This window comes from Balaenoptera physalus (genome assembly GCF_965194825.1).
Source record: "Balaenoptera physalus genome assembly, chromosome: 9".
Lineage (NCBI taxonomy): Eukaryota > Metazoa > Chordata > Mammalia > Artiodactyla > Balaenopteridae > Balaenoptera > Balaenoptera physalus.
This window is the reverse complement of record NC_138888.1, coordinates 51,904,062-51,916,623: the sequence shown is the minus strand read 5'-3', so window position 1 is coordinate 51,916,623 and position 12,562 is coordinate 51,904,062. Positions and strand designations below refer to the sequence as shown.

The 12,562-nt window shown below is 41.2% G+C and overlaps 1 protein-coding gene across 2 annotated transcripts in view; it reads right to left on the bottom strand.

Moving 5' to 3' along the window:
* SEC63 (SEC63 homolog, protein translocation regulator) overlaps positions 1 to 7,941 on the bottom strand; it is a 67,159-nt gene extending 59,218 nt beyond the window's left edge. The window contains exon 1 of one of the 2 annotated variants that reach the window (XM_082475199.1): positions 7,673 to 7,941. In XM_082475199.1, coding sequence (XP_082331325.1) covers positions 7,673 to 7,796 — 124 coding nt within the window. In that variant the 5' untranslated portion in view covers positions 7,797 to 7,941. The remainder of the gene's footprint in view (positions 1 to 7,672) is intronic. The other variant, XM_082475198.1, reaches the window with a different exon arrangement.
* Between the last annotated feature and the right edge of the window lie 4,621 nt (positions 7,942 to 12,562).

The window sequence follows — 12,562 nt, the reverse complement described above, 5'->3', positions numbered from 1 at the left end:
ACATTATGCTAAATGAAATAAGCTAAACACAAAAGGACAAATATTGTATGATTCCACTTATATGAAATATCTAGAATAGGCAAATTTACAGAGACAAAAAGTAGCTTGGAGTTTACCAGGGGCTGAAGGAAAGAGAGAACGAGAAGTTATTGCTCAATAGGTACACAGTTTTATTTGGGATGATGAAAAATTTTGGAAAGATGATGGTTGCATAACATTGTGAATGTAATTAATGCTAATGAACTGTACATTTAAAATGGTTAAAACTACAAATTTTATGTTTTATATACATACTACCACAATAAAAATTTTAAAAGAAAAGTAATATATCAAGTAATATCTCAAGTATGTCCCTTACCTTCCTATTGCTACCACCATTGTCTGGGCCCATATTATTTCTTGTCTGCTTCTCAATCTCTATACTGTCTCATCCTATGAGATGTTATTACATTAACTTGCATATAGCACAGTTGCAAAAGTGTTCTAAAATGTTCAAAATGACACACTGTCAACCAAATCACATATACACTCTTCAGCTGAACATATAAGGTTTTCTATATGACTTAATCAAGTTTTCTGGCCTTTTCTCACACTTTTTCACTCTGGGAACTCTGCTGCAACTGGTTTGATCTGTACTTTAAACATGTTTCATGCTTTCCAGCCTCTACACTTTTGCTCATGTGATTTCTTCTTTGCACCTCCTCCCTCCATTCCACCCATTAAATCTTTCTTATCCTTTAACAGTCCAGTCAAAATCAACTTACTCTGAAGAGCCTTTCCTCATCTCTAGATGCCCACTACCACCCCCAACTAGATGCAAATACTTTATCCAACTAACTTCCATAGCACTTGCTTTCACTTCTCTTACACTTTCTTTGTTGCGTTTTGGATATAATAATTTGTGTATCTGTCTAATCCTAATTCTCCCACCCCATCCAGATTATAAACGCTATCAAAAGACTATATTTACACTGCATTCATCTTTGTACCGTCTGCTGCTCCTAGTACAGGCAAACAGTGAATGCTCAATCAATAACTACTAGATTTAACTAAACAGGCAAAAATCTAAAGTGAAAAACATCTGGAATCTACACAAGAAAATTCCTTCATCCATACTGACAAATATAATTCCAAAATGTAAGGAACACCTTATGTTACCAAACCCAAGTTTGGGTTTGCTCACCTGCCACAGCAAAACCAATTTACTGACGCTGGGTTGTGGTGAAGGAAAGTACAGCATTTACTGCAGGTGCCAAGCAAGGAGTAGGGCAGCTCATGCTCAAAAGACCCAAACTCCCCGACTGTTGTCAGGCAAGGGTTTTTAAAGGCAGCATCTGGGGGTGAGGGCTGCAGGATACATGGCTTTCTTCTGATTGGCTGGTGGTGAGGTAACAAGGTGGTGTCTCAGGAATCTCAATCATCAACCTTCCAAAGTCACCACAGGGTTGGGGGGGGGCGGGGGGGGGGGTAGGTCTTAGTTCTTGAAGAACAACTCCAAGAGATCCTTCAGATAGTTCTGTATATCCCTTGAGAAGGAACTAGGACTCTGTTTTATCCCTGAACTATTGTCATTACTTTTCTTGTTTAACTGCTTTTCCTTTGTTTCTGCATTCCCTCACTTCCCTACTTAGTAACTACCTATGCCTACTCTTTGGAACTCAAGGAAGGCCTAGGAGACTAAAGTCTTTTTCTACAAACAAGAAATGGGGGACACGGAGGGGCTTTTGTACCTGGCAGGGTCCTGCTTGGTTTCAATCCCCCTTTCCTTTGATACTCCTCAATCTTGAGGGGAACAGGTACGGGACAAGAAAGGGAATAACGTTTTGAATAGAGAGGTTAATCATAAACTCGGCAGAGGAACTCGGGGTTTAGGGGGACTTGGTTTCACTTATTAAGAGAATGAACAATAACGCCTTTCAACAAACAATGTGACGGTGAGATGGTGTAACAACATTTGTCATCAACAGAGTCTGGTAATGGGACTTTTTTTAAAAGGAAGTCTGAGTACAATATGGATATATTTGTTATGACCTGTAAAGTATAAGTAAGGGAGTGAACATCTGAAAATTTTATTTTATATGAAAGTAAGCCTATCTTTGTCTTTCAGGTTCTCCAAGATCAAGCAAGAATGCAAGATGACCTTTAAAAACAATTTTATAAATGCATTTACTAATCCAATGTCTGTCACCGCATTTATAAAACCTAAATGTTGTACTATAATTCATACTGCCAAGTTTCCTCTATGACGTGAGACTTAAATGTGTACATGCTCACGTCTGATACCTTTTCTGTCCAGACAGAACACAGAGGGAATGACTACCTTAAAATGACTCAAACTTCTCAGATCTCTAATACCCCTTCAAAATCTAAAATCTTAGGAAGACCGTATGCTCTAACTGGAATATGAACATTCATAAAATATACTCCTTTGAACACAAAACTGATAACTAGCCAGTTTTTTCTGTTAAAAAATCCACTCAACAACAGATTGAGATAACTCTACTGTAATTAGAAATTATCTAGATAAATCAATAGATAAAGCCAACATTTCATTTTAAATAAAAATGTTCATCCCCATCCTTTTCCCTGCACTCAACCCTAAAACTGATAAAAGTTAGTATGTTATTATTGGACGAGTCACCAAACAGCTTTTAAGAGGAAGAGAAACAAAACAGAAATGAGTGAAAATTCAAAATCTGCACTCCACTCTCTCATTCCCTCCACAGTACATATATTCCACAAACAGCCCATGCTATCTTACAATTCTCTTTCTAACCTTCTCATTCCCCTATATGCTGACATCTCAAAGGACTAATAAGCCTCTGAAATGGACTCCTTCTCCATCTAGTTTCTCCCCGCCCAGACACCACCACCTCCCACCAAACCATTCTCCACTAAAAGCTCCACAAAAGCAAAAGTGACCATGTAAATTACCCTACTTAAAAACCTCCATTATTTACCCAATAACTTATAGGATAAAGTATAAAATGGTTGATTTGCTCCTAAGTGCCAATCACATTAAATCTTTACCACTTACTGAACATCTCCACGCTTTTGCATATGCTTTCCCCTACATCTGGAACGCACTTCTCCCATTTACCTTTTAAGACCTATCTCAAACCAACTCCTCTACATTAAACACCCAAATCCCAGGCTTCCCTGGTGGCGCAGTGGTTGAGAATCTGCCTGCTAATGCAGGGGACACGGGTTCGAGCCCTGGTCTGGGAAGATCCCACATGCCACGGAGCAACTAGGCCCGTGAGCCACAACTACTGAGCCTGCGCGTCTGGAGCCTGTGCTCCGCAACAAGAGAGGCCGTGACAGTGAGAGGCCCGCGCACCGCGATGAAGAGTGGCCCCCGCTTGCCACAACTAGAGAAAGCCCTCGCACAGAAACGAAGACCCAACACAGCCAAAAATAAATAATAAATAAAAGATTTAAAAAAAAAAAAAAAAAAACACCCAAGTCCCCAAACAGAATTATTCTCTCCTTCCTCTGTGCTCCCACGGCACTTTCCACTTATCATTTTAATACTTATTATAATGTGTTATAGTAATTACAGGAGAGAGTATAAGGTAGTGGCTAACAAGAGAAGCTTTGGCATAAGATGGATTTGGGTCCAACACTCAATCTGCCACCTAGTAGCAATACAGCTTTAGACAAGTTGGTTACCTCCTCTAGGGTTCAATTTTCTCATTAATAAAATTGGGATAACACTTGAGTCTAGTTTAAAGTGCTACAGTGAGTGCACTCAGCACTACCCATCTTTGAGGCTAGTCAACATTCAATGAACAGCAGCAAAGCTGAGGTGAGGATCACAATTATCTGTCTAAGACTGGAGGAGGATGTGGGGTCTCCCCCCCACAAGAAAAGGGACTATGTCTAAAGTCATCCCAAGGGGATGCACACACCAAAATGTTTAATCACTTCTGGGTGATTTGGGTGATGGAATTACAAGCAGTTTTTGTTCTGTTCCTTTGATCTTTTCTGCATTGAGTATATGCAACTTACTAAGAAAAAAGCTATAAGCCCTTAAATACCTGATCCATCGGCCTTCCCTCGTGGCGCAGTGGTTGAGAATCCGCCTGCCAATGCAGGGGACACAGGTTCAATCCCTGGTCCAGGAAAATCCCACATACCACGGAGCAACTAAGACCTGTGAGCCACAGCTACCAAGCCCGTGCTCTAGAGCCCGCGAGCCACAACTACTGAGCCTGCGTGCTGCAACTACTGAAGCCCGTGTGCCTAGAGCCTGTGCTCCACAACAAGAGAGGCCACCACAGTGAGAAGCCCACGCACTGCAACGAAGAGTAGCCCCCGCTCGCCACAACTAGAGAAAGCCCACGTGCAGCAACAAAGACCCAACGCTGCCAAAAATAAAAAAATAAATATAAAAAAAAGCTTTAAAAAAAAAAGCCTGATCCATCACCTAGGAGCAGCATCTAGCACAAAGTATTATGCTTTATAAATACTTGCAAAATGAAGAAATTTCTACAGTACATTTAGTTTTACAAGCAAGCATGTTTATATGCATTTATTTCTTTGCTTCTCATAACCACTGCTTGGGTAGGTAGGGCAGGTTATTATTATCACCCCCAGAAAATGAGGATGAGAGTTCAGAAACAACTAAACAGGGACTAGGCTGGAACTTAAAACCAAAACTTCTAACTTCAAATACAGCGTTTTTTACTTCACTACTAAGCACTAAAAGTGAACTCCTACTCACATTCCCAAGTCAGAGAGCTAAATCACTTGTACACTATTTGAGAGGGAGCAAGCAAAGAAGAATAAAGGAATGTAATTTTTTAAAAAAAAGTTTCATTAATCCTTTCAAACAATGGGGGAAAAAATCTGAGTACATAAGTGTACCAAATCAAATTGTTCCAGAAAGTCTAAGTAACCAGCAAAAACAACAGGAGCTAAGAGCCCCCATATGTGCCAGACACTGTTCTAAACATTTTACATATATCTATTTTATTAATTTAATTCTATAAATTAAATCACCTGCCTAAGATAACACAGTAATTGGCAGATCCAGGTTTCAAAACTAGGCAGTTTTGAAAAAGTAAGATCAAGGAGTCAAAAAAAAAAACTTCCAAAATCTGGGAAAAGCAGTGATGTATTTTATCTCGATTCAAAGGATCTATAATCCTTAACCTATGGAAAGAATAAAAGCCCTCTCTGGATTATTTGAATTTCTAATAATTAGAAACAGTTATTTTCTCTTGTTCAAATATCATTATAAACCTATTAAAGTTGCTTTAACAAAAATATTCTACTTTCAACTACAAGAACTTTACAGCCCTATTCTACAGTAAGTACTTATTAGCTTTGTAAAATAAAAAAGCTAAGACATTAGAGGTTTTTTTGTTTTCAGGAAAGTGCACATATCAAAAGAAATACACCACCTCCCAAAATGACAACTCCAACAAAAGACCACTACCTACCTTAGCAACACTACTCAAACCTAGTTACAATTTACAATCACATAGGGACTTTTTAAAAAACCAATACATAGCACCCACTCCAGACCAATTAAATCACAATATCTGGTGATGGGTCTAAGTTTTTAAAAGGTCCCCCAAGTGATTCTAATGAGTAGTCAGGTTTAAGAACCACTATTCTAAGGAAATCCAAACCCTCCATATTACTACTTCACACAGAGCTTTTGCCCATAAAGGTCTGAAAAAGTATTCAGTCATCTTATTCAGCCAATTTGCAAACAACCAAGAGAGTAAGATAAATAGGACCCTTCAACTACTAAAAGGGGTATTAATTATAAGGGCACTTAGCCCAACAGATTAGACAAAAATCAAGGCAAAAGGATTCCAATGATAATGTTTTGGATAACAGAGTAACTTCAATTAACACGTCAAATATGCCAATGACCAAGCTATTTCTATTTGTCAAACCCTGTATTTTCCAATCTGAAATGGCGCCATGCTTTCTGATGGACTCAAGAGCCCAACAATTCCAAAAGAGCAACACTGAAACAACTGTCAACCTTGAAACTGAAAGCCCCCAAATGTGTCATCTTTTAAAAAAGCTTAACAAAGATTAAACTCAACTTTAATGTTGTACAATTGCTGAGTAAATCTTTTTATGCTTTCATATAGAAGATACCCCTGAAAAGTCAATATTGCCATAAGAACTCTGAAATTCAAAATTACATGCCTAGATGTTTGCAGGAAAATAATTTGGTGACTTGGACTGATAGAAGGCTACTTATAATCTTTATTCAACTCACTTAAAAAAGTAGTCATATTTTGCTGTTGGGATATTAATTTGTTTGATTATTGGTGCTGTTTTAGACCCTTAAAGGCTTGTTAGGGTAGGTACTATCTTTCAAAAATTTGAAAAACTCTGTAGCATACCTGTCCTCAAGCGTTTTGAATAAAGCATGTGGATCTGTAGTAGTAATTTTGAATAACACAACAGGATATTTTAATATTTGATTTTTGAAGCTTATTTAGTTTTCCTGTGAAACTGTAAGTAGTTAAAAGCACTGAATCAGTCTTAAAGCATAACAAGTTCCGATGTGATTCCATGCTTCACTGGTAACAATGTCCCCAAAGTACAGTATACCACCTGGACAACCTAGACTCCCACCACACCCAACTTGAGAGAATCTATTTATTCAAGTTAGCATAGCTCTTGTGAAACAGAAAGCCTTCCCTAAATGTTCTTACTCAAAAGCTACTTGTTACTGTTAACGCTACCACAAACAACCTACTAAGGCCTTGCAGTTCTATCAGTTATAAGAATATCACCTGCCATATATCCTAGTAGAGTGCAACAAACGGAATCCAAAACCCAAACATAAAATGCCTTGCAAAGAATCTAAATAATTCTGTGTTCTAACCCGATGTTGTTTAATGTGAAGATTGAGAACTAAAAGCAAACGGACCAGCTACCTCACAACTGGACTACCTAGAAGACTTAATCCTTCCTTCATACTTGCACTTTTTCCGCCATAAACAACAGGAAACTCCAAAGAAACGGAAATAGAGAAAAGCCTAATTTTTCCTAAGGGTAATAACGGCATCGCTTCCAACACACCCCCCCCCCCCCCAGTGTGAGTGAACAAATGAAAAAGCAACGGGGGAAAGGCACGGGGGGAGGGGCGGTTGGCGAGCTCAGCTGGAGTCCTATACCTGCCACCCAGCTCAGACGGTGCCCGAAACATCTGTAACGACCGCTGCAACAGGGAAACTGGGCTGTGGGGGGAAGAAGACCGTGGCCTGGGGGCTCAGAGTGGAGCCTGCACGCTTGGCTTCCTCCTTGGCCAACTCTTCTCTCACCTCCCAATTCCCATCCTCCCTATCCCACCCTGCTCCCTCCGTAAAGAAAAATACCCAATAACACAGGAGGCAGAGAAGACAAAGAGGCAAAACGATGCTGCAAGCAGCGTCCAGAACAATGGGGAACAGGGTGCAAAGCGAAACTCCCGAGGAGGACAATGAAGGGGGTGGAGAGGAATCCGGAGAAGCACAGAGGGAAACACCGCCGAGCCCGGGCCCCGCCGGGCGCGGACGCCTGGACTCGAGGCCCGGCCGCGCGTGCGGTATCACCCCGGGCGCGCCGAGCTGGGCCGGAGAGGGTGGGAGCGGCGCGGCCCGGAGGGGCCGGCGGAGCCTGCGCGGGTCCACCGGCTGCTGCCGGCGGGACTCACCGGCATTCTGATCTCGGGGCCAGAGGTAGTATGTGGCCGGGATCACGATGAGCCCCACGAAGGAGGTGAGGAAGTAGAAGAAGGTGTTCCCGCTGTCATCGTACTGGAACTGCTGCCCCGCCATGGCACCCCCTCCTCCGCCTCCCTCTTCTCACCACCGCCGCCACGACCCCGCTCTGCTTTCGGACTCCCAGCGCCCCGGCCGCGTGTGGCGTAGCTCCTACGCCGCCGCCTCTCCTCCCCGCCCCCACGCTACTCTCACGGACACGCCGCCGCCACCGCCGCTGCGGTCCCAGCTCTCGCGAGAAGAGATAGCTCCCTCCCCGAGCGGTTTTTCCCTCCTCCGCCCCTCGCCTCTCCCCAACCAGCTCGCTGAGAGAGACGTGGCGCGCAGCCGAAGAACTCTGCGAGCTCCCGCCCTTAGCCCTGCCCGCTTAGCCTCAGCTCCGCCCCTCAAGCTCTGGTAGACCCTCCCTGAAGGCCCCGCCCCTACCCCTAAAGTCCCTCCCCCTCCCTCCTCAGTTTCCTTTCCCAGGGTCGAGCTCCGGGTCCTGAGGCTCGGTTTACAGGGTCCCAGCCGAGGCTTCCGGGCCGAGCAGTGGGCGCGGGCGGTTCACCTGACTGCGACCGGGGTCGCACGCATTCGAAGCAGAGGTGAGGCTTCCTTGCCTCCCCTGTCTCCCATCGCTACCCACCCTGTCCTGCACTCTCACTTTTCAATTTCCCTGGTTGATAAGAATGTTTCCTTAAGTTCCGGATCCGCTCCTCCAGTTTGGAAACACTGGTCCGTCAGAATAGGGCGCGGGAGCAGGGCGGTGGGGAGGGATGGTGAGGGGTTTGGTTGTAGGGGTCTTTTGGCAAAGCAACGTTTGCTATTAAGAGACTGCGATCTACATTGCGCCCATTTTGCAGATGGAGATTCCCCAAGCCGGTAGAGATGGTGACCTACCTATCCCAGAGCTAATAATATTTATAGCATTTTCTTCGACACAGGCAGTAGGCAAAGACCTTCATTGCTTTAAATCATTCAATGGTCGGCGAACCCCTTGGAATGAATCAAAGCATGCCCGCTCTCCAGATGAGGAAATGGAGGCTGAGAGAGATTGCCTAAAGTGAAGCACAGTAAGGAAACGTCTGGGGATTCAAACCCAGATGACGCTGACGCCACAAAGCCAGTGCCCTGACCACCGCCTCGTCGCCGACCCTCGCATTTCCCTGAGAGCGGCCGGCCCTCGCGTGCGGAGTGGGGGCAGGAATCCGCACTGCGAGGAGAGACGGATGGGGGAGCAGTCGCTCTCCGCGGCCTCTGCCCTCGCCGGCTGTGAGATCCCAGAGGCTGGTGTCAGCTAAGCTGGGAGCCAAGGGGGCTGGCGCCCTGATCCGTGAATGACCCCCACGGTCCCGCGGCAGCCCCGGCTGGAGCCTATCGCAGCATCTCCCCCTCCCCTCAGGGGACCAAAAGGAAAGGCCCACCCGAGTCACCTCACAGAGTCGTTGTGAAGATTAAAGGGAGTTATAGTGAAAACTGGAAAACCAATGCAACAAACAGATATTACATTGTATTTTTAAAAACTCATTTTAAGGCTATATAGTCTATTTACTAGGTTCCTTTCAATATGCCTTCCACTGTTGGAAGCGAAATCTGGTCACATGTCATCTTTTATTTCATGTCGTCAAAAATAGTACTTATCATAATCAGTGACGACTTCCTTCATAATAGATTATATTCACATGTATTCTCTCTTCCCTCTCAAATGTCGTAACTACCCATTTTGAAAGAAAATTTCAGAACATCATTTTCTCTGCATTCCCCTCCTCACTTTTTTCTGTGTGAAGTTTTCAAAGACTGTATTAGAGGGGAAGAAATTAAACAGAGAGGTGAGGGGGAGAGGATTGGACAATTAGGTCAGCACAGCACTGTGATCACCCAAGGCTGATATGCCCAAAACAACTTGCCTTGCTTCAGAAACAAGCCTGTCATAAAATCGGCTCAACTGCAGTGGGCAGGATCCTGAAGTTCCTTTTGTTTATGTTGAATTTGTTATTAAGTCTCGTTTTAATAATGCTGAACTGGTTGTTTTTTATTACTCTGATTATACATTTTACTCTGCATTTGGATAAAGATAATACATCAGTTTTATAACCTTGCGTCAATATAAATTATTCATGATAAATATTCCCCTTCTGACTTTTTTTCTGCAGGAGTAATCTTTTCACTGCAGTTTGGGGTCATGCATATGAGTGGTTTGTACAGAACTGAACCATGAAACCAAATTTTGAACAAATCACATTTATTTGCTAAACTCCAGACCTATCTAAAACATGAATTTTTTAACCAAATTAAAAGATTAAAGATTTGAAAATGTATAAACACAGTCTGTCTTAGAACTTAATGTTATTCATCATAGATAAACTCAGATCACCCAAATATTCCCCAAAGCGAATCTGAATCATACCTTTAATTAATCACAATTTTTTCTGACTGATTTTTTTTAATTGCTTTTTGAACAGTTGTTTCTTTTAAGATATCATTTCAATGAAATATTTAATAGTACTGAGTGAATATGGTAGAACCAGAGCTACAAACACATTTTGTTTAGTCTAATAGGACATGTTAAAAGGCATTTTTGTATTTTCTCTATATGTGTCTATAAATGAGTATTTTAACCAATTTCATTTTAATTGCTAGGTAGATATTTCCTCTCAAGTGTAGAAAACCTGCCTATTTTTTGGTTCCTCCTGATAATTTGCTTTTTCCTTAGAGTGAATCTTTCCTTCCTTGCAAGTCATGCTTGTAACTACTGGTGTTGACTTAACATTTATACATACCAAAATACATTTGTGTAGCTATAGTCAACATGATTTAATTTTCTGCTTAATGTAGTTAGCCTCAAAGAGACTGGAAAGAACCAAATTACAAAGTAGGTACATGCAATTATTTACAGTCTTTTCCCCCTCTCTCTACCCTACAATAACCTTCACTGTCAAAGCCTAGCAAATCATCTTTAATGTTATGCCTCTTATTACTTTGTTTCAGTGCCAGGATTTTCTCCATTAAGAGCTAAATCTCTTCTGATACAAAATGAACAATTCTTTTTATTTGATCTTACAGAGATGAAAAGTTATGCCCATCATAATGACAACAGTAACATCAACAAAGTAACCTTTGTACAACATTTATTATTTACAAAAAACTTCCTCAGCATTATTCCAGTTGAAATTTCAAAGCATGACCCACATGTTGGAACTTTGACTAGGTAAAAGGTACTAACCCATCGCAATCCTTTCATTCCCTAACTTCCTAAGGCCCTTATGACCCAATGAAACCCCAATCTTACACTTGGAGAGAATGTGAAGGGAGGTATGGGTTAGAAAGACATTGGAACTGGATTATGCTCCACTCTGAAAGCATGAAAACAATGTTAAAAGAGGAATTGAGGGCTGTGGTTTTCTTTAGTGTTGGGAGCAGGTTTGCATTTTGGCTCCTCTCTTTTCATGAGTATGTTGGACTTGTCAATATCGTTCTTGTTCTATACCTACTTTTGTGATTACAAAGCTGAGAATTATTGTACTAAAACCAGTTGTCAACGATGTATCAACAAACTTAGGTTATTCCTTTATGAATTAATTTTATGCATTACCAACATACCTAAACTGCTTAAAGAAAAAATGATTGACATTTCACAGTGAGCCATAAAATAGCACTTAATGAAATTTCCCGCCCAGATTGAAATATAATTTGGAAGAGTGGCCATAAATAAACAGGAGAGATCACTATGGGCAATTTCAAGTTTGTATATTTGCGTAAGGAGAAAAATAAAATCTCAACAGAGATTAGAACTTAAGGGAAAACATAAATCATCTTGTTGAAAAACAAATATTTGTGGATCCTGAAGTTTATAAAATTGGGGAGCCTTAATTAATAAAAAATATAAAATTATGATTATAAAATTAGGTACAAAAGTTCATATTCACTGTGAACTCTGGTGATAATGCTGTGTCAAGGTAGGTTCATCATTTGTAACAAATGTACCACTCTAGTGGGGGATGTTGAAAATGGAGGAGGCTCTGGGGGCCAGGAGAGGGAGAGAGTAGGAAATATATGAGAAATCTCTGTACCTTCCACTCTGTTTTGCTGTGAACCTAAATCTGCTCTAAAAGAAGTCTACTAAAAAATAGCTAATATTTATAATAATTATAATTGCTATAGGTTTGTGTTCTACAAACAAAAGAATTCTGATAAATTCTATTTTTGCATGATTTACATCAGGATTCTTTTTAATATGGTAACATTTACAATTGTATAAACTGCATATTGAATATATTTCTACTGAGAGAGATTTTTCCTTTTTGACAAGGCTCAATGACAACCAAATTCTCTGCTTACAATTTTAACATCTCATGAGTGGAAGAATTTTCCAAAGAGTAGTTTCTGACTCTGTACATTTCAAACAATATTTCTCCTCTACCTACATACTTCAGGTACCAGGCCTAGTGGAATATATTCATATCATGAATCAAGATGTATCACTCTTTCATGTTGCAATGCTCGGTGAGTTTGCCCCAGGGGTAGAGGTGGAAGAAGTATTCCTGGAAGTGCTAACAACTATACACAGAAGTAACTGTAAACTACATAAAAATATCACCCTAACTCCAAAATGAATGTACCCCCTTACTTTCAAATATACAGATTATTATGAGGAAGAAAATCAGTCATTCAACAGTTAACATTCATTGAAATCACATACACTATTAGCGAGGGTGGGGAGCACAGGAATGTTTAAGACAGGGTCTCTGACCTCTGGAAACTTGCCTATAGTCTAACGAGAAGGACATACTTTTTTCAATAAGTAACAAAAACCAGAGGAAGGAATTGATAAATGCTGTAAG